At 45.4% G+C, this 27,761-nt stretch overlaps 1 protein-coding gene across 1 annotated transcript in view; it reads right to left on the bottom strand.

Moving 5' to 3' along the window:
• The window catches only part of CTNND2 (catenin delta 2), an 840,020-nt gene that overhangs the window by 397,650 nt on the left and 414,609 nt on the right, over positions 1-27,761 (bottom strand). Inside the window, exons 7-8 of the mRNA XM_045285280.1 lie at positions 24,683-24,877; positions 7,921-8,176 (exon numbers count right to left, since the gene is read on the bottom strand). Coding sequence (XP_045141215.1) covers positions 7,921-8,176; positions 24,683-24,877 — 451 coding nt within the window. The remainder of the gene's footprint in view (positions 1-7,920; positions 8,177-24,682; positions 24,878-27,761) is intronic.

Raw genomic sequence — 27,761 nt, 5'->3', positions numbered from 1 at the left:
GAGCATGCGCTGTTACGCAAAAACCGCGATAGAGTGACGCCGCGGAAGTCGAAGCGCGAAGTGGCGAGGGTTCACTGTAGTTGCTAACTTCAAATCCTGAGATCAGCGTCTTCTCTAAAAGTGTTTACAATCTATCTGTTTCTTCATTAGCAACAAAGCCTGAGGAGGCAATGGTAAATTGTGAAATGCTGGCTTGCAGAAGGTGAAGGAGGACCGTGGAAGTCCAAATACATTCGCAGGACCTGCACAGGGAATTAGCCTCCTCTGGGGATTCCCCTCTGACCATTAGTGAGAGGTGGGAATAGCCAGGGTATCTATCACACAGAGCAGATAGGAGAGGCCATTAAAGTAGATTAAAATAATAAATCTGACTGGAATGGTTAAAACTTTGTCTTTGACCTCCCTTTGGCTAAACTTTGGACTTGATCCGGTTTTCAATATTTTCTGGTTTGTTTGTTTCCCCCAGATAGGGCTTATCTCAGTTCTTTTTGTTATTGTCGGTAGCATTCCTGACCCTGTTGTGTATTTTTTTTTTAATGCTTTTTGGTAAATGAAATCCAGTTGGGTGACTCTATGGGGACAATAACTAGAAGGGAGTGGCGGAGGGAGAGGCAACAGGAAGCCCTTATCAAGGAGCTCACGAAGGAAGAAAATGTCTTGAAAATGATTGTGGTAGTGAATGTACAACACTGTTTAATATGACTAAACTACTAAATGGTATGATGTCTGGATTATGTCCTAATAAAAATGATTTGGAAAACAATATCCACAACAGAAATAATTCTTCTCATGCTATACAGCAACATTGCAAATCATATTTCAGTTAAAAATCGCATACTTGTTAAAACAACAACAACTAAACAATGTTACATTATATATGCACCGCCCCCCGACCCCCCATTATAATGAATAACCAGAAAAGGTAAAGTCTTGTGATAATTATTGATTTTCCATGTTTGAACAAGGATTTCCAACCTATTTTGTGAGAGGTTCAATAAACACGATTAAGAGATAATATTATATTATTACCAATACGACTTGCATATCCCATTATGTGATGGATGTCAATGTCCTAGCCACAACTTTTTCTTTTACAGAGAACTTATAGAGTATGTTAAACAACATCTGAGATGATCATTTACAGATAGTCCATCAATCAAATTTTGGTAATTCAGAGTGATAGGCTGGACTGGGTCAGATGGAAGACCATGGGACGAGGAAGACCCTTGGTCAGATGGACTGGCACCTTGGTGGCAGCCATGGCCTGAAGGGAAGAATGGGCGTTGGTGCAGGACCGGGAAGTGCTGCATTCAGGTGGACACAGGGTTGTTGTGTGGGAAACAACTGGGCCGTCCCTAATCTCAACAACAATATATGGTTTATGACTCCCACTAAAACTGACTTTTCTTTTATGTATTTTCAAGTTTCGTGTTTTATTCATATGTGAGAAATCGTGTGTCTTTAGAACTCATGTTTTGGTGTGGCATCCCAAAATATACTGCCCTGTCAGTCATCTAAATGAGTTTCACATCTTAAGGAAGATAGTGTGCTAGTATAATCAAAACCTTCTTTTAACTACAAGTGCTTTTCTAAAATAAAATTTACCTATGGTATCTACAGCCCAGTTTTCCTAGATAACGTTGATGTTAAAAGGGGAACATCAGATTTTACCATAGAAAAATCCCATACCTTTCATTCCATTTTTGAATCCCCCTTGTAGTTGGACAAAACGTTTCTGTGCCTTCTTTGCTGGGGTGCATCCTGGGGAGAGTTGGGAGCAGAGGCCTTGGGGATTGGAAAGACCAAGCTGCTCACCAAGATCCATATGACCGAGTCAGATGTCACTGAGAAAAAGCCATGCCCTGGTGGTGGAACGGTGCCTTGTGAAGCTATAAATCACCAGTTCAAACCCACCAGCTGCTGTGCTCAAGACTGAGTACTCTGCTTCTGTAGTGGTTGTGTGCCAGCAAGTTGGGACAGACTCATAGCGACCCTGTAGGATAGAGCAAAACAGGACCACAGGGTTTCTCGGGCTGTAGACTTAAGGGCAGGAGATCACCAGGATTTAATCCTATGGAGCCAGGGGTGGACTTGAACAATGTGGTAGAGTGACCTTGCTTGACCCAGTTCTTGTATGTGTGGTCTTTGTAACTGGCACCAAATGACTGGATGCAACCAAGAGAATAAGGTCTCACTCACTCAGTCACTGCCCTGGAGTCCATTACGACTCCCGGCAACTCTCTAGGGCGGCTTATGGGAGTAGAAAGTCTTGTGGGCGATAACTGTAGGGGGCTGGTCATTTTGCCATTCTGTTGGACATGAAGTGAGGTGTGTCAGAAGCAGGGAGAGAATATACAAGGTCCATCAAGACAGAAGAGCCGCTAGCAGAGCACATGCAGAGCCAAGATCACAAGACAGAGCCCTGGGCTTCCTGCCCCATGGAACAAGTAAATCTGATCACCTACAGGCAGGAGGCAGGCTTGTAGAACAGGGTGCCCTTGGGCATTTATCAGTGTTAAAGGAGCTTTGTAACACGTGTCCAGGCAGGGCATGTGCCTTAGAATCAGAGAAACATATCTGGGGCCTGGTTGAGACAACAGCTGCATCCTTCACGTTTTCTAGTCCTGACTTATAATCTTCCTTCCTTGGCCCCCATACTCGTGAGTCTGTGAGTTTTCTGTGGCCACTGAAATGGATTATCGCAGCAAGCAGAGTAGAGTGCCCTGGGAGGGACAGTGGTGCCTGTGTAGCAGACAGAAAGGCGGAGGGTAGAAGCGTGGCTGACCTACACTTGCTGGCCTTGTGCTGTTGTAGAGTTGGGTTTTCCTTCTCCCTACCAAAGCTGGAGGAGGTCAAACATGGTTTCCACCTCATTTCCTCGACTACCAGCCTCTTGGTTAGTAGCTGAGCACGGAACAAATACGGTCCTTCCCATACAGGTGACAGCCTTGGAAAACCTACAGGACAGTTCTACTCCGTCCTTAGGGTCACTGGGAGTTAGATCCAACTCCATGGCGCACACAGTTCCTATCACCACCGACTGAGAATACTTGGAACCTGATTTCAAATTCTTTTTGTGTGTGGGGACAAAAATTTTTTAAAGTCACTCTACCGGGTGCTCGTACAGCTCCTATCACAATCCATCCATCCATCCATCCATCCATCCATCCATCCATCCATCCATCCATCCATCCATCCATCCATCCATCCATCCATCCATTGTGTCAAGCACACTTGTACCTCTACTGCCATCCTCCTCCTCAAAATGATGATGAGCCCTTGATTTAGAATTCTTATTGCAACAGGCAGCAATGGCTCAAAATCGTCCATTGGCCAATATTAAAAGCCCCTTAATAGGGAAAAGATTGATCACCAATAAACTAAATACTGCAGATACTAGAAAAGAAAGAGGAAACAAGTTTAAAAGAACCACCTATCCGATAAGAACGTTTTCAGGAATATTAGGTCTCATCACAGGATTGTATGAATTATACACGTTCCTTTGGTCTTCGCAAGTCCCCCACACAGGTAACCAGGACTCTTGTAGCCATTCAGCCTCTAAACAACCAACCAAGCAGCAACATAAACATGTAACAGTCCCTCCTTTGTCTCTTTTTTAATAAATTGATTTAAATGTTTATGACATTTTAATGATATTGAGAAAGTATAGATTCAAATCTAACTGTAAGCAGTGTGGTCTTCAACAAATCACTTAAATGCTCCAATCTCCCCTGTCTTTAAGGATCTAATTGGGCTGATAGCAGGTCCCTGTGACAAAGGCGGGTTCTATGAAAGATCCAGGTAAAAGTAATGAAGAGGTATTTAAGGATATATCTAGTGGTTAAGGAGAGAGAAAGCGTTTCAAGTCCTCTTAATTATGCATGTGTGTAAAAGCTTAGAAGGAAACTAAAGTTCAAATGATAAGTCACAGTACCAAAATAATTTAGACTTCCAGTTGTTAAATATACTAAGTCCAAGTGGAATTCCTGGGTGAAGAGCCCACATTTATGATTCTGGGGGAAATGTAAAAATAGTGCACTAAACAAATACTATGATCGAGGGACTACATTTTAGATTTGCGATAGGTAGCTCTCGAGTAAATGTATACGCTTTAGTATGTTTGTTTTCAAGTAAATCTTCCAAGAAAAGATGCCTGTATTTTATAAGCACCATCTTTTACATGAGGCTGGATTATTTGCTGTTTTCTATTGAATCAGTCAGGAGTTCTAGTCCTATTTATTTTCATTGTTAGAGTTTATTTTGTTTTTTTTTAAAAATCTTAGTTTAAGATGGTTATGTGATTCTGTTCAGATAAACCGATATTTAGGGCTCATGATTAATATTCTTGAAAAAATAATATAATTATGATTTGCATATAAATTTTACACAAAAGCACTGAGGAGTACCAGTATTTTTCTTGATACCTAAAGTAAAAATGTCCCTTTTTCATTGCAACCTGTCTTATTGGAGCCCCTCTTTTTATGGTTTATAGTAGGCACTCAATAGCTCTAAGTGACTTCATCCATAATTCAAAACGGTGGGCGCCGTGGCAATATACTGAGAAGGAGGGCTTTGAAAGTGACAGCAATCTAAAAGGGTAAGTGTCCCCTTTCTAAAACAGCATGCATTTAGTGCACAGAACAAATTCCTAGAGAAATGGAAATTCCACTTCTTAAGAAGCCAGGTCCTCCCCTCCTATGAAAATTAAAGCCTTTCCCTTGGGGACCGAAAAGGTTTCTTCTCAATGTGAACACTCAATATCCACTACAAGTACCTGCCCATTCACTCATAAACACCCTCCCTCGCCCCTCCCCCAACACAGGCAGGGACAGGGGTTAAAAAGCTCACAGAAAAACTAGAGTAAACAAGATTGGAATTTTGTTGGCAAAGTTTTTGAAAGTCCTTTGTATACACAAACACACACGAGGGGGCTTCAAAAAGTTTATGAAAAAGTCCCATTCTATTTAATTTCATTTTTCTTTGAACGCTTTGAAGCTGCCAGGTAAGTGTATATATATGTGTGTGTGTGTAGATATATAAGTTTGGGGATAAATATGTTTGGTCATATATATGGCATATGCATATGTATATATAACCAAACTGATTGCCATCAAGCCCCTTCTGACTCATATCAACTCTATAGGGTAGGGCAGAACTTCTCTTTGAGGGGTGGGGGTGGAAATACACACAAACACGCCAAAACAAAACAAACTCATCCCCATCAAGTTGATTCTAATTCAGGGGCAACCTGAGTAGAACTGGCCCCGTGAGTTTTTGAAACGATAACTCTTTACACTCGTCGAAAGCCACCTCTGATTTTCTGTGGAACCACTGGTGCTTTCGAACTGCTGATCTTGTGGCTAGCAGGCCAGTGTGTAACCCCTACAGCACCAGGGCTCCTTAGATATAAGAACTTATATAAGATATAAGTTCAAGGGAGTTTTCCCATGAACTCTTTGGCATCCTTCCTATTTGTGTATGGGCATGTATTTCAGTGCAGATGTTTTTTAAGAGTGCACTACTGTTCTACCTCAATAATTTTTAATAGCAGGTCATGGAAAAAAAAATTTTTTAAGAATTTTGAGGTGTTCTCTAAAGAACATTTTCCCCACAGTTTCCAAGAAAGATTCAGGAATTAGGGCAATTTTCAAGGTCAAGATGGTCCTGAAAAATAGAGATTGAAAATCTGGATCCCCAAGGTGAAGTCCATGTCAACACTTGGACACTTCTTATTTCTCAGAGTGAAGAGGGAACGTTTGCTATGACTCACTTTTACAATGGAAGCGAGAGCAATGGTAAAACCTGGCCCCTCCACTGGGGTTTGAATTGTGTTACCGTTGCTGTCTCAAAGAATACCATAACATCTTACCATTCGGCTTTAAATATGCTTGTTGGAGTGGTTTCACTGAGCATAAGAAGCCAGGCAAGCCCCCAGGGGAGTCCATTCTCCCCTATGTGCTCCAGAGCGATGATCTCCTGGAGATGGATTTCAGGGACACCCCCACTCACTCACTGCCATTGAGTTGATTCTGACAGTGACCCTATAGGCCAGGGTAGAACTGCCTCGGTGGGTTTCCATCTTTACAGGCGTAGAAAGCCTCCTCTTTCTACCACAGCAGGGTGAGTGGTTTAAAACTGCAGACCTCATGGGAGCATGCTCACCAAGTAACCCACTAGGCCACCAGGCCACCAGCATGCCTCGTGGAGGCAAGGATGGTGAGATTTTTCTCACGTTCTTAGGGCATAATGTCAAGACAGGCCAGTGGCTGCCACAATGGGCTTGCCTATTGAACAAGTATGAGGCTGCCACAGGGCCTGGAGGTGTTTTATTCTGTTGTCGCAGGGACACTCTGAGTTGGAACTGACTCGATGGAACCTAACAACAGAATCAACACACGTTCCAAACACAAGCGCACACATGCAGAATCTGACATGTCTATCCACAGTGGTTCCAGATTCAGACAGATCTTTAGGGCAGAGTTTCAAACTGGCTCTTTCTGGTCAGTTCCCTTGCAGAGAATTGGATTTTAATTGATTCCCAGGTGAAACTTACATAGACATTATATGTGTGTATAATGAGATGCCTATAAACACATAATAATGTGGATTCTGATTCAATTTATCTAGAGCGGAAATGCAGATTCTCAGCAAATGGCTCACCTGAAATGAACCAGTCTAAAGTGCTGATTTAGGAGATTCTATTTGTATTTTCCTTTTAGTGCTTTATTTAGCTGCATATAGGGGATCCTATCTATGCCCTGGTGCCATTATGGTTATGCTGGGCTGCTAACTGCAAGGTCAGCAGTTTGAAACATGGTGCTTTGATTTCCATAGAGAGCTATAGTCTCAAAGGCCAACAGGGACCTTTCTACTGTGTCCTGTGATGTCACTTAGTGTCAGAATTGGCTCATTGCCGGTGAGTTTGGTTTTATCTACTCCCCGCTGGCACAGAGGGTTATGCAATGTGCTATTAACTGAAAAGCCAGCAGTTGGAACCCACCAGAGGCTCCAGGGGAGAAAGACGAAGCTTTCTGTTTTCATAAAGATTTACAGCTTTGGAACTCACATGGGGCAGTTCTAGTCTTTTTGATAGAGTTGCTCCAAGTGGGAATCAAGTCAATAGCACGGAGTGCATGCGCGCACACGCGTGTTTGCATTAATCCAATGGCTATGGGTGACACCTCTGGGAACACCGATTGGAACTGAATCCTGACTGCCCAAGGCGAGCATCCCTAGACCCGTTGCCCGTGCTGGAGCAGGAGAGCACCAGACCACTCCTGCTACCCAACAGCCCGCTCTCCACTTCATATGCTCAAGCTCTGCCCACCTCTACTCTACCAAATACTTCTTTAATATTTAGGTTTGGACCAAAGGAAAAGAAAGCATGATGCAGCTCTTCATTTCCAGGGACTGGCATAAGCTGTGCACGAATATAAGAACTGGGCGGCTGTGCGTCACAACACAGCGGAACTTCACAGCAGCAACATAAGCTGGTGAGCATCCCTGCATTCCTTTGCTCCCTACTAAACAGAAGGTGGGGACCACCATGCTTCCACAGACACAGTAAGATACATAGCCCCTGACAGTTTGATGTCAACATACATCACTCCATGCTATCAGTCTTTCCACTTCACCGATGCAATCCCCATGCCTATTCCCATTGGATGAGAAAATTCAGATCAAGCAGCTAACCTTTCCAACACTCAGGGGACCCAGGGATCTGTGTAAAATCTTAAGGTCCCAAATCAACAACAACAACAGCAAATCACAAAACCCATGCAAAAGCAACCCTTGAGTAGTCAGTCAGCCAGTGGTAACAATGTAATCATGTAATGTAAAAAGGAACAAGGGCACACCACGTCCTGTTTACAATATCTCTTTAGACATCACGGTAGGGGACAGAGAAAGGCTGTGACCCACCTGGGATCCTTCTGAATGCTATCAATAGACGGAGACTTGGCCAAGGTGCCTTCGGGTGGGAGGGCTGGGCCGGATTTGCTGTATGGAGACTCCACGGAGGGACAATACTGCAGTTGTCGGTAGGGGTCTGCGTAATTGGAGGCCGGGCCTGCAGCATAGCTGGCTCTCTGGAAGGTGGCGGCGGCGGCGTTCTGTGGGCCATGCTGGCTGCCAGTGCGCTGCAAGGGGCCGGAGTCGACACCAGGGGAGGATGGGGCTAGGGCAGGAAAGTAGGGACAAAGTAACCAATTGAGGACCTGCTCGCAGAAACGGTTAACCAGGTCTAGGCAAGCGGGAAGATTATACACACAAGAGAACAGGGGTGTGACAGGGCAAACAGACAATAATCCGTCATATTGGAACCAGTATCTCCAATGTCATCCTACAAAATAGACATTCACATGCGCTCTCTCGGGATGAACACCTTGAAAGACAGAGGCGGACCAGCATCTGCTCTGGGAATGTGGCTGCCCAGCATCCTCAACCTGGTAACCGACAAAACTCAGACCCAGAACAAAGAGATTGTCTTTGATTGATTGATTTTTTAAAAAAAAATAAGAAATCACATCGAACAGTTAGCTCTTTATGGTTCCCACTTGGGAACATTCAGAAAATGTTTAGGTGGTGACGCAGTAACTTGATTCAAAAATCTCAAAAACCCATTGCCCCTGAGTGGATGGCAACTCCCAGGGACCCTCTAGGCCAGGGTAGAGCTGCTCTGTGAGTTTGCAAGACTATAACTCTTGATGGGAATAGATAGCCTCATCTTTCTTCGACAGAGCAGCTGGAGGGTTTGAACTTCGGACCCTAGGGCTAGCAGCCCAATGTTTAAACCACCATGCCCCCAGGGTTCCTTCACTAACCAGTGGAGGACGTAAAAGCAACTTAGGCATGTGCATATTCTTCCTGAAGAGAAAGAAACAAGGAGGAGTGAGACACGGAGTGCATGTGTGCAGTGGGGAAGACGGGCTCCTCTTTCCAGATTTGGTTCAAAAGCATGGGAAGCAGGGATGCTTCGCACCCTGGGAAACCAGGCCCTCACGGCTTTTCCTGTGCATCTCTTAGAACTCAAGCTGCCGTACTAGCAAATGGAACCCGTGAGGGGCAGGTATGTCAGAGAAAGAGATGAAAATCAAGCCCAATACAACAGTGGCCTCACAGGCAGTTTGAGTCCGGGCACTTGCATCTTTCCTATTGGCCTAAGTGGTCCAGATGTTTGGAGAACCTTGTATTCCAGTTACTACACTCCACTTGCCCATTCCCATCTCAATTCCTATGTTTCCCTTTCAGGATTCCTTTCACTTCATCTCATCTCATTAATTCTATCTCGATCTCAGAACACTTTGACTTCTGAGGTTTAATTGACACCCAATGAAACCAGCATCTTTGATGTGATGAGATTGTGACTAGTTACTAAATGCTCAAAAAACAAAATAAAACTCAACCTCACTGCCAGTAGGTTGATGCCGACTCACAGCGGCCCTACAGGACAAGGGAGAATGCCCCCTGTGGGTTTCTGAGACTGTATATGTTTACGGGAGTAGAAAAACCCATCTTTGTTCCAAGGAGCAGTTGGTGGTTTTGAACTGCTGACCTTGCAGTTAGCAAGATAACTCATCACCCTTGCACCATCAGGTCTCTAAGAGTCATTAGCAATTATCCATATTCAACATGGGGGTTACTTTTGAGCTTTCTGAATCCATATACCCAGAGAACAGTTCATGTTCGGAAATGACCATTTCTACCAAGAGAGCCTTATGAGTTAGTGAGTTCTGATAGTGAATAGTCCCCGACTTATGACATATTCAAATTAACAAGAGCCACTTCCAACAGTCTGTTTCCGTACATCTGATCATTAGGGTAACGGTGAGTCGGAATTGACCCAGCGACAGTGGACTTTATTGTTAGTGATAAAAGGTGGCTTCAGGAAGCTTGTGGAAAAATTCTATTAAATTTTGATTTTACTTTCTCATAAACTTTTTAATGTCCCCTTGTGGGTAGCCCTAAATACAAAACAAAACCCCCCAAAAGTGGAGTTATAAAGAATACGATAATGAACACTTTAAAAAGAAAGAGGGGTGGGGGTACTGGACTTACATCAGAGCTGAGTTATGATGGAGTGGTAGACAGTTTGGGCATTATCAATCAGCGCCTACAAGGCTGACCCGAGTCTGTCTTTGAAAACAAGGAAGAGCCAAGCTTATCTTCTCGCATAAAGGTAACAAAAGCAAAGAAAGGAACAGCATGGAGGAAAAAGAATGGCTAAAGGAAGTGAAGGGAATTGTACTGAAAGGACACGCACGTGCCAGGGCACGGAGGAATATGTTCTAAGATGTTGCTGAGAATTGATGTGGTTGTTCAGAGACCTCCTCTTCCTTTCTGAGAACTTTCAGTCTTCAGCTCACGCTGAGACAATGTGAGGATGCGAAGCACCGTCGCAGGAGCAAAACTTCAAAGGGAGCTCGGAAAGACACTCTGACTGAAAGTGTGTGTACACCACAAGCCTAGCGCTACCCTAATGCATGAATTTTCCAAACAATTGCTTTACAGCAGTGGTTCTCAACCTTCCTAATGTCGCGACCCTTTAACACAGATCCACATGTTGTGGTGAGCCCACCAACCATAAAAAATATTTCGTTGCTACTTCACTATCATTTTGCTGCTGTTATGCATTGGGCAACCCCTGTGAAAGGGTCGTTTGACCCCCAAAGGGGTCATGACCCACAGATTGAGAACCGCTGCTTTAGAGCAATAAACTTTAACTGCACAGGGGAATAAACATTACTAAACCTGCACGCAATTACCCACAAAAAAAGAACAATCAACCACCAAGGGGTTGTCTTCTAGTCCAATCTGACTCCTAACGACCCTTTGGAGCAGCGCAGGGCTGCCCCACGGGGTCTGCAGGGCTGGATCTCGATGGAAGCACACGGCCACATCTGAAGGCAATGGGTTGGGTTCGTGTCACTGACTTTTTGAGGACCCGTCGAGCACTTATTTTCTCCAAAAACACACGTATTACTATTAACAAGCTTTCAGTGAAAACACACACGGGACAATTTATAAACAAAGCACTTCGTAGGATGACAGGAATGGTTTTACAATTCAGGGGAGGTGAAAACGTGCTCTGGGAAGACTGATACAAAGGGGGGACCAGAATTTCATTTCTCGAAGAGGGAGGATAAGTAGCCAGCAGACCAGGGACAAACGCGGGAAAGGCACACATCTGACATTTCCATAGAGAGGGATTTCCCTGACCTGCGTCCTTCAGTTGACTCTGTGACCCTACAGGAGAGAATAGAATGCCCCATAGGATTACCGCGTCTGTAGCCATGATGGGAGCAGAACGCCTTTTTTTCCTTCCAGAGAGTGACCTTCCAACTTCCAACCTTTCCGTTAGCATCAGCCCTGAACTTCTAAGTCGTCTCCCTCTCACCCTGCCACTGAGTCTCTTCAGACTGAGGGCGACCTACAGGGCAAGCTAGAACGGCCCCTGTCGGTTTCCGAGACCGTCAATGTTTCCTGGAATAGAGAGCCTCATCTTCCTCCTGCAGAGCAGCTGGTGGTTTCAAACCGCTGACCTTGAAGATCGCAGCCCAGTGAGGAACCGCTATGTCACCAGGCTCCTGTTCTGGGTGAGCAGAACCCCTTGGGACTCGCCCTCCAGGAGCTTCTGTCAACGTTCAAGCTAGCTGAAAATAATTACAAGTATCAGAATGAAAATTTCTTTCTAGACAAACCTGTTCACTAGTAATGTCTTAAAATACAATTATTTCACAAGGAGGACAAACTGGCAGACATTAGGAAATAATGTCAAAGCCCAAACAGGTGCTTTTCTTAAAAACAACAAGACAGGTCATAGGAACAACCAAATTAACCACACACACACACACACACACACACACACACACACACATTCTCAAAAGAGCTCAAATTTGAATAAAGACTGTAACAATGGAGGTTTAAAGAAACAGGAGGGGGGAAAAAAAGAAGAGCTGTAAGAGTGATTTGGTCAAAAAGTGAAAATAGTGTGAAATTCAGTTAGCAGAAATAGAAAGGCAACATCTCAGTATAGCAACAGGAGGAAGAGATTTCATAACGTTGATAAATATTATTCGGCTCTTTTGTGCATAGGGTCTCTACGGGTCAGAACCGTTGCCGGGGAACCTAACAATGCAACATTTCTATTTGGACAGGTATTTACTCTGGACCCGTGATCCGCAGGGCCCAGGCCCAGGAAGAGGCCCTCCTCTTGGGAAAAGAGATGACTGGTAAACAAGAGGAAGGCCCTCAGTGAGATGGACTGACAGAGAGGCTGCAACAATGGGCTCAGACATCAGGAGTGTTGTGAGGAAGAGGTGGGATGGGGGGGGGTGTTGTTCTGTCATGCATGGGCTGAGTGTGAGCGAAAGCGGTGGTCATCTAACAGAAGTCACCTTTACTTTGACCTTCTGGGGGAAGGGGCATCTCCTGGAACATGGACACAGCTTGGCATCCACCCCAACAGGAGGTGCATTCCCACGCTGAGCTTTGGGTGTCCGAGCTAACTGAACTTTCTAACCCCTAGTGTCCTGGGATGCAAAAACAAGGGAGTAAGAGGGTCCCATTGGGTCTGTGCTTGGGTTAAATGTGTACAAAGTTTGAGATGCCTGATATATATATAAAGCTACACAGGTGAGCCATTGTTATGACTCCCATGAATAACAACGGCATACCATTAACAGGAACGGGAAGTGTGCACTCTGAATTCGGGTGGGAGCCCTGTGATTATGCAGTGGCCTCATTGCTCCTCTGTGGGATAGGTGTTCTTTTGTTTTACTTGCCTAGCTGCAAATCACCCTATGAGAGGATTTTGCAGATGAGGAAACTGAGGCACAGAGAGAGGAATAAAATACCCAGGTCAGTGAGTCACTGATGGAGTGAAGTCTCTGTCAATTGGCCCCCTACATCGACACTTACAAGCAACATGACAAATGGGACTGGGTTGTAAATCTCTCAAGTTCATAACGATTGAATTACTCAATACCTTGGGAATAATTCGGAAACCACAGAGAGGTCTACAAAGAGGAGAAATGTTGAAATGTATACTAACTGGGCGAAAAGGGGATGGGTTTATTAGAATTAGCAATCTCAGTATCATATTAGCAAAAAAAACAATGATTAAGCGAATGCATTCAATGATTGCTAACATTTCCCATTAAATCAAAATTAAAGAGCTACATGCGACCAGTTCCTGGAGAAGGAACTCACGCTTGACCGAGTAGAGGGGCAGCAAAAAAGGCCTTCGGCAAGGTGGGCTCAAACATAAGGACAGTTGTGAGGATGGCACAGGACTGGGCAGTGTTTCCTTCTGTTGTGCACAGGGGCTCTGTAAGCTGGAAATAACTCAAAGGCACCTACCAACAACATAAGAAAATAAAGAGTCCTGTTGGCGTAGTGGAGCATGTGTTGGTCCCAGTTGAAACCCACCAGCCTCTCCCAGGGAGAAAGATGATGCTTTCTACTACCATGAAGATTTACATCCTCAGAACCTCACAGGAGCAGCTCTACTCTGTTTTCCTCTGTCCTGTAGACGAGGAGTCTGAGTCCACTGAGTGCCAATGAGTGTGTGTACATGTAGTTAGGCTCAAATTTTAAATCCTGTCATTTCTTCTCCCTTTTGGTTCTTTTAAATTTTTTTCTAGTATTTATTATTTTCTCCTTTCTTTTCCGTTGAAGATTTTTCACTCTTATTTTGCTATTGTGGTTGGGCTTGGGGTTTTCTTTTTTTTTGGGGGGGGCAGTATGCTTTCCTTTATATGAAATATAGGATAGGTCAATCTAAAGAGCTACCAACCGGATCAATAGTTTCTTCGGGTTATGGCAGGAGCCCTGGTGAAATAGTGGTCATGCACCGGGCTAACTACAAGGTCCACAATTTGTAACCACCTGCAGCTTCTCAGGAGAAAGATGGGCTTTTCTACTGCTGTAAAGACTTACAGTCTCGGAACCCTACAGAGGGCAGCTCTACCCTGTCCTATAGGATCCCTATGAGTCCACAGCGACTGGATGGCAGTGAGCGCTTTTCCTTTGGAGGGTTATGGCAAGGGATGTTGGGGGGAAAGGGGGAGCTAATAAGAAAAAGTATAAGAATGAAGAAAACGTTCTCAAATTGACTGTGGTGATGATTACACAACTCTTAAATACAATAAAACCATTGAATTGTACGATAAGTGAATTTGACATCAAAAAGACTGAAAATTAAAATATAAACCCAGAAAACTTATGCAGAAATCCAACTTCACTGATGTCTAGGAAAAGCCAAGAATGCTAATGCATACAATTATCTGAGTATAACTTTAAGAAAAAAGGTAAGTCTGTGTTTAATCAATAGTATTAATATAGTAAGAGAAAAGAAGGTGGGCTATACAATATAAGGTGGAGAAATACCTTTGAGAGAGATTATGGTAGTTACTTAATCTGTTGTCAGTTTGAGACTTAAGCATGGAGTGGTGGAGTCTAGCCTATCAATCAGGTTGCAGCTTGATAACCTCATTTGGAGGTGCTAAAGAGATAAATAACTTGCTGAAGGCAGAACCCAGGCTCACTCCCTGGAGACATTCCTGTGGAGAAGACACATGGAGCTACGTTAGAGCCCAGGAGCTGAGAGAGCCATGTAGCCAGCGCTGAGATACTTCCACTGCCACTGGATCCACAAGAATTTCCACCCACTGGCTTGTGTATTCAGCATCACTGCATGTGTTTCATGAATGTAAAGAGGACTTTATAGATAGGTATTGGGCATATGGGCTAATATCAGACTTATGGACTTGATCTGGACTGGGCTGGAATGCTATCTCACTTTTCAACTGCTCTTGTATATAAACCTCTTTCTTATAAACATATACATGTCCATGAATTTGTTTCTCTAGTCCACCCAGACTAACACAAAGATCGTGTTCCTTCGCAATCACACTGTGATCACTGAAGAATGGCCCTCTCAAAATATCTAGAGTTTGAACTTGATCACAAGAGATGATAAAATTTCAGAACATAAGATGAGAATGCAAACTGGTACTGCTATGAACGAACCTGAGGGAGGCAGAGCAAGGCAAAGGACATACTTAATATACGACCAAATGCCAAGATGCTCATGTGGTACCTGAAAGGGCAGGTTCTATGGATCAATGAGGAGTCATGGCGCTTCTGTGGTTTGGTTAAGAGCTGAGCTATCATCAGCAAGTCAAGGCTCAGCTCCTCCCCAGGAGAGGGAGGCGGCAGTCTCATTCTCTGAAGATTTACAACCTTGGAAACCCTGTGGGGCAGTTGTCCACTGTCGTCGGAAGTCGCTATGAATGGTAATCAACTCCACAGCAGCGAGTAGATATAAAACCACCGAAAATAAGAAGTGTGAGAATCTCACGGGTCTCAAATCAAGAATCAATCATCAGCCATGGAGCAGTGCCATTCCTTATTTTTTGGGTAAAGAATGACATAAAAAATGAATTTCTCCGAAAGTTAGATTCAGGGTTCACATCTTTCATTTGGTACTACTGAAACTTGTTTTCAAGGTGCCATTGAGGCTGTCCTGACTCAGAGCCACCCCGTGTCCATGGGAATGAAACACTGCCTAGTCCTGTGCCACCCTCAGAACTGTTGCCATGTTTGAGCTCATTGTTGCCGCCACAATGTCAGTCCATCTCAACAAGGGTCTTCCTCTTTCTAGCTTCCCCTCCACTTTACCAAGCATGAGGCCCTTCTCCAGAGACTAGTCTTTCCTGATAGCATGTCCAAAATATGTGTGGCAAAGTCTTGCCATTCTTGCTTCTAAGGAGCATCAGGCTGAACTTATTCCAAGATAGATGTATGTGGTATGGGGACAGTCTACAGCACTTTGAAGAATCTTTATGAGTTAGTTAATTGTGCCAGCCTGGCCAATAATCATATGTGGGGCTAATTGAAAGGTGGAGGGATAAATGGGTGGTGAGCCTCACCTTTCTAGTTCTCGGGTCTCTTGCTTTGTGATGGTCGCGCCAGGGTGCAGCTGCCTTAGCAGTTCCCTGCTTCAGTTTGCAAGATTGACTTCCTACAAGACATCCCCAAGGAGAAGCCACATGGATCTTTCCCGATGCAGCCCTGGGTGCTGGAGCAGCCGTGCAGAGACCCCTGCTAGTGCTGAGATGTTTGTTCGTTCACTGACTCAGCTTTCCTCCTGCAGTCGGCATCATTGCCTCTGTTTTGTGAGGTGGAGGACTTTGTGGACTGGTGTTGGGTTAATGGGTTAATGTTGGACTTGTGGGCTTGGGCAGCATTGGGTTGGGATGTTTTCGTGATGCACATTTTCTTTACATAAAACTCTCTCTTATACATGAGTCGTTGTGGATTTGTTTCTCCTAAGTACCTAGACTGATACACTTTACCAGCACCGTAACACAAAGGCATCAATTCAATTTCTGTCTTCTTTATTCAGCGTCCAACTTCCACATGCATGAGACCTTGGAAAGCCAAGGTTGGAGTCAAGTACACCCCAGTCTTCAAAGTGATATTTTTGATTGATTTTCCACACTCTACAGTGGTCTCGACAAGTTGTCCAGTGCAACATATCTTTTAATCGCTTGACTGCCGCTTCTATGAGCACCGACTGGTTTCAAGCCAGACAAACACCTTCACTACTTCAATCTTTTCTCCACTGATGATGATGATGTTACCTAATGGTCCCGTTTTGAGGATTTGGGTCTTATTTACATTGAGTCGTAATCTATTCTTGGGGCTGCGATCCTTGATCTTCACCAGAAAGTGGTTTAAGACTTCCTGACTTTCAGCAAGTGAAGTTGTATCACCTGCTTACCTCAGGTGAATAAGCCTTTCTCCAAACTTGATGTCGTATGCTTCATCATAATCCAACTTCTCTGATGACTTGCTCAGTATAGAGATTGAATAAGTACAGGGAGAGGATACACGCCTTTTCTGATTATGAGCCATGCCATATTCCATTGCTCGAGATTCTGCTTGGGCACATGACGTATGCTGGAATTCCCACTGTTCTCAAGGCATCCTTTGTTATGATCTACACAGTCAAGTACCTTGCATAGTCAAAAAAGCACAAGTAGACATTTTTTCTGGTATTATTTGCTTTCAGCCAAGATCCATGTGGCATCAGCAGTGATATCCCTTGTTCCATGTCCTCTTTTGAATCCAGCTTGAATTTCTGGCAGCTTCCTATCAAAGCAATGCTGCAACAGTTGTTGAACGATCATCAGCTAAATTTTACTTGCAGGTGATATTAACAATATTGTTCTATAGTGTGAACAATCTTTTCCTTGTAACGGGTATAACACGGATCTCTTCTACAAGGTTGGTATCCAGTACCTGTTTTCCGGATTTCTTTACATACATCCAGTGCTTCCTCCACTTGAAGCATTTCCATCAATTCCTGGACCCTTGATGGTTAATGCCTTCAGTGCAGCTTGAACTTCGAGACTTAGCTGGGGCATATCCATTAGTCTGGATAATTAGAAAGTTGTCTCCCTACTGAGGGACTCCTCTTGAATAGAATGCCTTTTCTTTAATTTCTACCCTTTTGTACAGCCTTTTTATTTGTGTTTCCAAGTGCAGCTGACCAGGTCCCTCTTGTAGAATTGCTCTATTCAACTGAACATCCTCCTGGCAAACACTAAGTGGGAAGTGCTTCATCAGCTCTGTCAACACACTCCTCTCTCTTCTCACTTGCTCTGCAAACAGCCCCTTGTCTCCTCAATAGGCTCTTAGAATATAATGAACTGCATTGCCTGTCTCTCTGGAGAGATTTCAACAGCAGCTTCTTCAGCAGCTGACTTGGTACTTCGTCCAATACCTGTGCTGTTCAGGAAATGCTCCTTTTGTTTCTATAGCGCTATGGAAAGAAAGGCCCGCTCTACAGTGTGGAAAGAGAGGGAAGGGGTGATGTGGGTCTTCCCTTTGTTTGAAAGAGAGGAAGGGGCTTCCTTTACAACAAAAAGAATCACTCTGATTGATTATGCTAAATGGTGATGTGCATTATGTACTGTCCAGGAGAAAAGGGTAAAATGCAAGAATTCAAAGGTATGAAAAGAAATTTGAGGTGGGAGAAACAGAGGAAGGTCCCGAAAGCGGATGAAAGATTTTATATAAATAAATAATCTCACAAGACTTGGTTTCACATCCTGTGAACATGTGATCCCGAGAGGCCAGCCTGTGCTTGCTCTATAGTTCAAGGGCAACTAAAAAGAGGGAAAGCTCAAGACGGAGTTGCTCAGTGGTTACAACCATGGTGGAGACAGTCCAGGACAGGGGGTCACTATGACGGGAACCCACAGGGGCAGTTCTACCATCCTATAGGGTCACTCTGAGCTGGAATTGACTGGACGGCTGTGCGTTTTGGGTTTTGGGTCAAAGAAACCACTCTATTTTATGTTCAGAACGGCATTTACTAATAAGTTGCTAATATTCCTCATCTGTCTGTAGTCGAGTGATTCCTTTCATTGAAACTATTTTGATAGGAGGGATATCATCTACATGTCATTTTAGGAGCAAGGAAACATTTTGCGTGTGAGGGGGATGTGCACTTCATCTACAATTTCATTAAACACTGGCCACTCCGGCATAGGATTTGGGGTGTTTTAAACACACTGTTCTCCACCCGTGCCGAACTGTGCATTGCTCTCCGGGTTTCCTTTCCTCTTGAGATCCTTGCCAACCTCATGGAAGCAGTGAACAGTTTTTCCACAGGACGGTGGCAATGCAGGACGAGCCTTTCTTCGCGACAAGCTGCCACATGCCTGGCCGGAAGCTGGTTTCCAATACTTGGTCACAATCATTTGTTTCCAAATGGAAACTGGTGTGACCACTGTCACAGCAGACACGGGTCATCTCGCTGCCGCCCACGGGTGCCGTCTGCGTTTGTGAGTGTCAAATGTGGATCAAATGACTGGTGAGTTTAGTGAGCTTCATTAACATGTTTGTGTACGTGTGTGCACGTGTCTGCTCAACAGACGCTCCTCTAAGCAAATGCATGGGGATAAGGCCTTGATTTGCCACACGCCTCATTGTACTGGCGCTTGTTCCGACAAGCAACATCCACGATGAAATGTAGGTTTAATGTAAACAGACACCTTTGCTGAAATTATACCTCTTGACATGTCCCTCTTGCAGGAGGGAAAGCCTCAGACACTGGATTAATCATCTGTTAAAAGTGGGTGGGGCTTTACATGCCACCGTCCAGCTCTCTAGTCTCCTTTTTCTGTCTCAGTTCATGAAATTCCACCCCCTTGCTGGGTTCGGGAGCACTGGTGGTCTCTCCTTCTCTGCATTTGCCCACCTCACAAAAAGGGATCGGCGGCTGGCCTACCCATGAGTGGGTATGCGCTAGGTGGAGTCTGGTCTATCAGTTGACCAGCTCACTGGCTGTTCCTGAAATGACTCTGTAAACGCTCATGTTTCTGGATCTCAAAGCTGTAAGTGAACCCTTGTATCCCTACTTACTCTCCATGGGCATGCAAGAGGCTGCTGCGCTATTTTGCTTTCTTACAAAAGAGCATCTACAGGGTCCAGGAGGCGGGGAAGCCAACCTACGAGCCTTCTACTTTCTCTTGGACTATCTGGGAGACACAGCTCCAAGGTTCCTGTGTTCCAGCTAGCCAGGATGTCAGAGTCTGAAGGTGTTCGAGTTAGGTGTAGGGTAAGGAGCTGAAGACCCCTTCAGATGGTATCCTTGAAGATAACTTTGGCCAAAAAGTCCCTGATCAGCTAAATGCTGGGGTGGTTCACTGCGATGGCCACAACACATGAGGTTCCTGTGCACCAGGGGATCAGAGCAATGTGATCCACAATTCTCATGGGCAGATCGCCTGATCTTCTTCCCAGTCTATGTTAAACTGAAAGCTCCTTGAAGATTGTTCATCAGCCTGGCAACAGGCAAGTCTCCATTGACTGATGGGGGTGGATGCCCTTGCGGTGCATTGACCAGGGATTGGAGGTAAGGGATTCAACCACTGAGCCCCTACTTCCTCCAGCAGGTACACAGATGTTCACAAGGTCTCTAGTCTTATCTCCTCATGCACTACGCAAATGTCTACTGATTGACTTTTTATATAACTATTTGTTTGGTGGTTTTCCTTTTAATCCCTACTACACTACAGAATAGACTGTCAGCCAACGATGATACCACGATTCAAAAGGAGAACACAAATGGAAACGGGAGAAAACAACAAAAGGAGGCAAAGAGAATTAAGAACAAAGCAGACACATGAAAGAAACAGCTCTGAGCTTCCATACCATGAGCTTTCCTTCAGCAAAGCGATCAGACACAGAGTAACCAGGTACTGGCATTTCAACCACCAACACTGCCTAGCGAAGAAGACAAGGCTTCACGCTCTCTGAACAGGGCAAGCAGGTGTAAGAAGAGAGGAGCCTGCAACGGAGTCATTGTTTGTGAGCTAAACAGAACGCTTAGGGCAGCTCATTCACACCTAAGGAGCAAACCTTTCTGTCACATGAACACTCACAAGCATGCATTTGGTAATGGATTTACAAGAAGAGGAAACACACACACACACACACACACACACACACACACACACAACAGTGAAGGGAAGCCTGCCAGAGGATTCCCTCAGTCCTAGGGTTAAGAAGTCAAATACCGAAACTGTACTGCTAGTGTGTCTCCACACAAAGGGACCCCCAGCTGGCTAGCTTTGGGGTTTACAGTTGTTTAGAGGACGTTTTGGGGAAACCTAAATGTGGACGGGAAGGTCTCAGATGCTAGTGGCCACTTTGTGGCAGTTGAGAAGAAGAGATGGAGCAGAGAGGTCTGTAGAGAGAGGAGAGATGGAAGACAAGAGCGGGCACCTGAGCCCGAGGGGAAGAGCCAAGACATGCCCATGTGATGGAGAGACGACCAAAGACAAAAATCAAACTCACTGCTATAGAGTCACATCACCCCACCGGGCAGAGCAGAACCGAGCTGGTGGGTTTCCAAGGTTGTAAATCTTTTGGGAAGCAGAAAGCCTCATCTTTTTTCCTGTAGAACGGCTGATGAGTTTGAACTGCTCCCCTCATGGTTCACGGCACAACGTGTGACCCACCATAGCACCGGGGCTCCTTATGGTGGACAGGTTGGGGGGGGGGTTGCTATGTCTCATCTCCATTGTCTAAGACAGTCCCTGACCTCTTGAGCTGCTATATCCCTGTCCATTCCTCAGCTCTGTCGGCCTCGTCATCAAGTTGGCCCATGATAAGCACACATTAGGGTCAGGTTTCATAATCTGTGGGGTGTTAACTAGCTTATTGAGGGGAGAAGGCCTTTCTTTTCAGCCCATCTTAGTCTGAAAACTCTAACCTGTTTGCCATCCTAGCAGCATGCCAGCCTCTGATGACTGAAGATGGTTGTGTTAGTACCTGAGCTAACCGCCATGGTGCTTTGAAGGGAGGGAGGTCCAGGGATAAATACAGCAGTGGGCAGAATGTAGAACATGTTTGTAGAACAGGAAAAAACATTTGCAGAAGACAAGAAAAATGAAGCGAACAGAGTTGGTACAGAGTACAGCTTCAGACACAGAGGCAGACATACACGAACAACCAACTCTTCTGTGAGAGACCAGACTTTCTACAAGACGTATCTGGTAACATCCCCACTAGGGCACGGGGAGCCTGTGTTACATGATGGGGACTGGGTTAATGTAGCCTGTATTTTTTGAGTCAATCTTTTGCAAAATATAAAAAGAACAAATGAGGACAAGCAAGACGCTGAGACGGAGTGTGACTGATGGCAAGGGGTTCCCCAGAGCCAGCAGCAGAAGCTGATGAGACAAACCCTCCTCCGAAGCCCTTAAAGAGGGAACACCTTTTCCTTGAGCGCTGCACTCAGACATCGAGCCTCCTAACCTGCGAGAAAAGACTCTTCTCTTTGTTAAAGCCCTCCACGTGTGCTCCTCCTGTGACATTAGATTTCTTCCCAAGGCCCAACTCCATCTCCATAAATGAGAGGATGGAAAACTGGGAAGCTGTCTCAGGATCAGGGCAGGCACCAAGAACCCCCATTTGAGGGACCACAATCATGTCTGACGAGCTCCTTAGGAAAGATACTATATGTCTAAGGACAAACAAGTCTGTCGAGGATGGCAAAACTTCCTCTTACACACTCTGCACATGTGGTCAGGAGAGAGCAGTCCCCGGAGAAGGACATCACGCCGCTCACGGGCCTTGTATAAACAGGAGGAGAGCCATATGTGCCCCACAGGTCAGAGTCTGCCGACCCCTGGGGCTTTACTTTGGTGGGGGGGGGGCATGTTAAGTGGGCATATTTCCACCTGCCTTTAATGTGACATAGATGAATTGAGTTTGTTTCTTATTGTACTGGTTTTTTCACTTTTACCCCTCATCGTTCAATAATAAGAGACGATTCTAAGAGGACATGAATATGGAAGGAGAATCAACATAATCCCTTTTGTTGTCAGTTTTCATTCAAATCAGAGATTGTACGTCATTGACTGGTGTCTTCATCTTTTGAAAGGGCTACATGGAAATAAAATACAGCTTACTGAACAATATGCAAAAGCCCAAACCTTAGAATAGTCCAAAGTCTAGACAGTAGAGGGCCTAGCTTGCCAAAGGTGAGAGAGATGCTCACATAAGAATCAAGGGGTCTGTGTCCTCTTTAAAACACGGGGTGGCCTTCATGGTATCACGTATGAAAGAAAGCATGTTTGGTGCATGTCTTCCTCAGAGACAGTGAAATAGTAGTATCTAAGGATCAATGATCAGATATAGAGGCAACTAAGCCTGGCTTGATTTCAAACAGTGTGATTAGCATCCTACTGCTCAGTCAAAATTGCTGGGATCCACTTCATGATCTAGAAGTTACAACAATCTGAGGATGCAGAGACCTGGTCCAAACTCTGCGTCTCTGATCATCGGCTCTCCTGGCCTAGCGCTTGCTTGTGCTTATACACACTGGGCTACGAAAGTAGTGTGACCTACCTGCAGAACTCCCAAATGTGCTTTAGCGGACGTACAGCCAGGAGGCCCCTTAGCAGCACAGCTGAAGAGACTTAGCCTGCATACGTGGGGCATGTTACCAGAGGGCAGGTTCCTGGAAAAGGACCCCATGCTTGTGAAAAAGAGGAAGGCCCTCAAGATGGATTGACAGTGTCGTGGCAATGTACAACTGGGAGGATGGTGCAGGGCCAGCAGTGTTTCATCCAGCTGTAAGAGGGTCAATCTGAATGGGGACCTACTTGATGGCACCCCAAAACCACCCGTGGCCAAGTGGAGCATGAGAGCACATGTGATTCTTCACGTGTCTTCAATGATAATGATTCAATGATCAAAATAAGTCACATTGAGCATGTGTCATCAAGAAACTACACCAATTATTTTGCAAATGGTACATATTCTAGAACACACATGTCTTTTTCCCACTCCCATGAAGCTGCTGGTTGTGCGTGGCCTATAATACATATTTAATCTCACAGAGCTATGTAATTGATTGGACCATATCAGAGTGCTAATATCAGACCCTGAGACATCTATATCCTATGATTTAACCTAATAAAGTGAATGGAATAAATTCTTAGCTCGCCCTTCCAAATACATGTTTAGTAAATATTTCTTTTCTGAGCTTGATAACTAGGTAGGCTCTATCATTACAAATCCATTACTGGCACCAGCCATGTGCCTATTAGGCCCTGTCTCCTTGGAGAACACCCACTCATTAATACATTGATTCAGACACGTTCCACACACATGTGCTGCTCCCTTCACATGGCACGAGTTGAACAATCACCTTCCAGCCCCCACTGTGTTCCTTTCTAAGGAGGCCTCATGGGGCAGGGTCTCAGTGTCGGGCTGCTAGCTGCAGTTTGGTGGTTCAAATACACCAGCCAGCGTGTCTGAGGGCTAAAGATGGGCTGTCTGCTCCCATGAAGATTTATAGCCTTCGAAATCCCACAGAGCAGTTCTGGTCTGTCCCTCAGGGTAACGCGGATGTGGAACCAACCCAACGCTTCTCCTCAGACTGGGAGGGCTCAACGGGGATTCTCAGGATGCTTCTACCACCATCATCAAACATGGGTGAACGGTCATCGAACACAGTACACATCCACACACCCACGAATATACACGCACTGCACACTAGAAAAATCAGCACCCAACAAAGCTCTTAACACACACCACAGACACACGCCCAACATCTATACTCCACACCCACAACACCTATCAAAGGACACACACCATATACACACAACACACACATAACAGATGGCTACGTACCACACATACCACCAAACACAACATACTCCACACATAACCCACGCCACACACCAAATACATAGATTACACACAGAAAGCATGCATGCCACACACCAAACTCCAAAAAGCCAGACACACACTGCACACATAACATGTGCACACACAACAGGCAAAACATACCCCACCCTGCCTCACACACCATATAAATACACTGCATCATATACCACACACATGCACAGACTATATACATAGTCTAAGTCACCATGTGCACGTACTACACATAAACACAAAGTCCACACACATGCACACATACATCATACACCACACAGATGCTGCATGCATACGCAATAAGCATACCCTACACATGTACACACCCACCACCCACATGCGCGCACACACACACACACACACACACAATCCGAACCTTCCATGGGGAGTGCTCCTGATGCTATCGCAGGCCTGCAAGGGGGCTGGTACCCACCTGTGCTCGTGCGGTAGGTGCCAGTGTGAGCTGGCGGCAGAGTATCCCCCTGGCTCTGGCTGAGGCTCCTCATAGGGGGCTTCTGGTAGACACGATCCTCATAAATGGGGTCTATGTGGTGCTCTGGAGACTGCAGTGCCCGCAGCTCTGGCCCCAAGTGGCCATGCTGGCTGCTGTAGGAGGCTCGGGACCCAGCTGAAATCAAGGACAGAGAGAGATATTAGACCCCAGCCACCATTCAAGCGGGACTGGTGATATGGAAGACACATTTGAAAATAGCCTCTTTTAGGGCTGAACTGATGAAATCTGCAGAAAAGCAAATGAGTAACATGCAATGGCAGCAATACATCACGCTAATCAGCTTATCAGCAGCACCCAGCTGCCTTGTTTCCCCCACCCACCCAACCTCATCTCCCTATAAGGCTTACAATGCTCCCCAGATAAATCCAGGGTGGACGAGGCTCTGATGCATGTCGCCTGGTTCCCCACTAAAGGAATCAGCCTGTCAGTCTGTCCTAGAGCCTCCTCATTATCCCACCATTGCTGCCCCTTCCACTGCACAACAGGCTGCAAGAATTCACCAACCCACGCATAACGCACGAGGGCCAGCCATCATGATGTGGTCACTGAAGACTGACCCAACGGAGTGTCCATCCCCAGATTGTCCACGGACTGTGAGTGAACAGGACTAGTCAAGACTCACACATACACACACACACACACACACACACACACACTGCCACCAAGTCCATTCCAACTCATAGAGACCTCTAGGACAGGGTAGAAGTGCCCCTGCGGTTTCTGAGACTAACTCTTCACAGGAGAAGAAAATCTCATCTTTCTCCCCAGGCATGGCTGGCTGGTAGTTTCCAACTGCTGACCTTGCTTTGCAGCCCAACATACAATCCCTTACACCAACCACCAGGGCTCCTTCGAGGAGCCAGTAGTTGAAGAAAGAATGTTTCTTAATTCTACTGTCCTTCACACCCTCCCAGCCTCCAAATGGAGGTATCTGCAGTTGGTCTACCATCCGCTGAAAAGGCACAAATGGTTGTCACGGACTGGGGACGATTTTAAAGACAAAGTCTTCCAATGCTCAACAATGGAGTGGCTTCTTCAGAATCATGTAGCCAGAGGATTCTAAAACCCCTGCGAAGTAGAAATGCAAGAGGAGCTGGCATCTCAGTGATGGAAGCCTCACCTCACATGCCGGAGACCTGGGGTTGATTGGTGCCTAGCGAAGCCCCCACCCATTTATCAGTGGAGGCTCATGTGCTTCCAAGATCCAACACCAGCTCCAGACTAGGATCCACTAGGAAGGAAGCGATGGTTTATCTACTTCCACGAACCCCCCAGTGAAAACCCCGTGGGGCACAACAACTCACTTCTGGATGGCTCACAGAAATGGTGCAGGAAAGGGCAGCGTTTTGCTTCATCGGGCGTGGGGCCGCCATGAGTCGGAGAGAAAGAGGAGGGCAGCTCACAACAACAGTGACAACGACAACAACAGCAAGAGAACAGATCCGTTGAAGCGATAGCCATTCAGAAGTTTTGATGTGGCACACAAATTCTATTTTCCTAGCACTTTTTGCATAAAGAATATAAAAACCTGTTTCCACGGAGCCGATTCCAACACAGAGCAGCCCTGGAGGGCCAGGAAGAACCCCCCCCCACAGTTTCATGGCTGTGATCTGAAAACAAATGTGGGCTGCGATCCGCATGATCAGCAGGTGGAAACCACCAGCAGCTCTGCGGAAGAAGAACTGAGCTTTCTACTCCTGTGAACAGTTACCGTCTCGGGAACCCACAGGGAGTCGCCACGAGTCAGCATTGACTCCATGGCAGGGCGAGTCGTCTCTACAGACACCCTCAGTCACACGTCTCCCTGCAGAGTGGGCCTGAATGCTTTCCTTTGGGGGAGCAGCCAAGTGCTGCGTCACTGGTGCACCAGCCTAACTCCTCTTTAGCATCTTAGAGTGTCCCTGTAGGACAGAGTAGAACTGCCCTGTGGGTTTCCAAGACTGATCTTATGGGAGAACAAAATCTCATCGTCACAAACCTCTGGCCTTGCCATTAGCAGCCCAGCGGACAAGCCTCTATACCACCAGGACGCCTTCTCTGTAGCACAGACTGCCTTCAATTTAAATAAACAGAAAACAACGCCTTTCTGAATGACTGGGGCAGTGCTCTGTGACTACCGTGTGAGTGAAAACTAATTGGGAAGGTTTTCGGAAGAGGAGAGGATGAGGGCAGGCGAGTTCCTTACATTTCCCTTCGCTGGTAATTAAATAAGTTCTGATTTCGATAGCATTCACATGAATAATAGATTTGAAATGAGTGCTTTGCATAATTAGGTTCATTGCGTCTGATTTATCAAGTGCCAACATCGCACTGAATATGATCCCCGGCTCATATTTTTGCAGGAGTGTATTTAAGCACAACTGGCTTTGAGGTTCCGCTGTCAATCTTTCTTTCTGCTGAAGGTTTTGACAATATTGCCAATGAGTTAAACGTTGGAAAACAAGGGACCAGCCGTTACACCCAAACATTGTCTAGTCAAGGATGCTACTCATCTTTGGTTGATGTTGCATAGTAACGTCCTCCCCCCTGTGTTAATCAGCAATGACACCCCCTCCCGCCCCCAAATACCCACTGATAAACAATGAGGACCTGTAAATCTCTAAAGATGGGGTGTCACAATCTTAATCTACCTGTGCAAACCTGTTTGCTATCTTCATTTACATTGAATCCCAAAACTTCTACAAAGGAATCAGAAATGAATATAATTATTCATTTGGACAAATGTCCAAATTATGATGATAAATCTGATCGGACCTCTGTGAATTCTTGACTCTCCATCACGTGTCCTACGACGCCTGCTCACGAACACGAAAGTGTAAGGTCCACACGAACAAGAAAGGATAAGGTCCACACGAACAAGGGTATTGAATTGGTGACAGTTTGAGATAAATTTACTACACCAACCTCTCCTGGGAAAGTTCCAGAAAGCCTTTAGATGATGTACAGATGCACTGATTTGCAGAACATGTACTGCTGTGCAGTGGCAATGCTCTTTCTC

This window comes from Echinops telfairi, unplaced genomic scaffold (genome assembly GCF_000313985.2).
Source record: "Echinops telfairi isolate 266 unplaced genomic scaffold, ASM31398v2 ScPeMD7_7469;HRSCAF=8507_1, whole genome shotgun sequence".
Lineage (NCBI taxonomy): Eukaryota > Metazoa > Chordata > Mammalia > Afrosoricida > Tenrecidae > Echinops > Echinops telfairi.
This window is presented reverse-complemented; position numbering and strand designations above follow the sequence as displayed.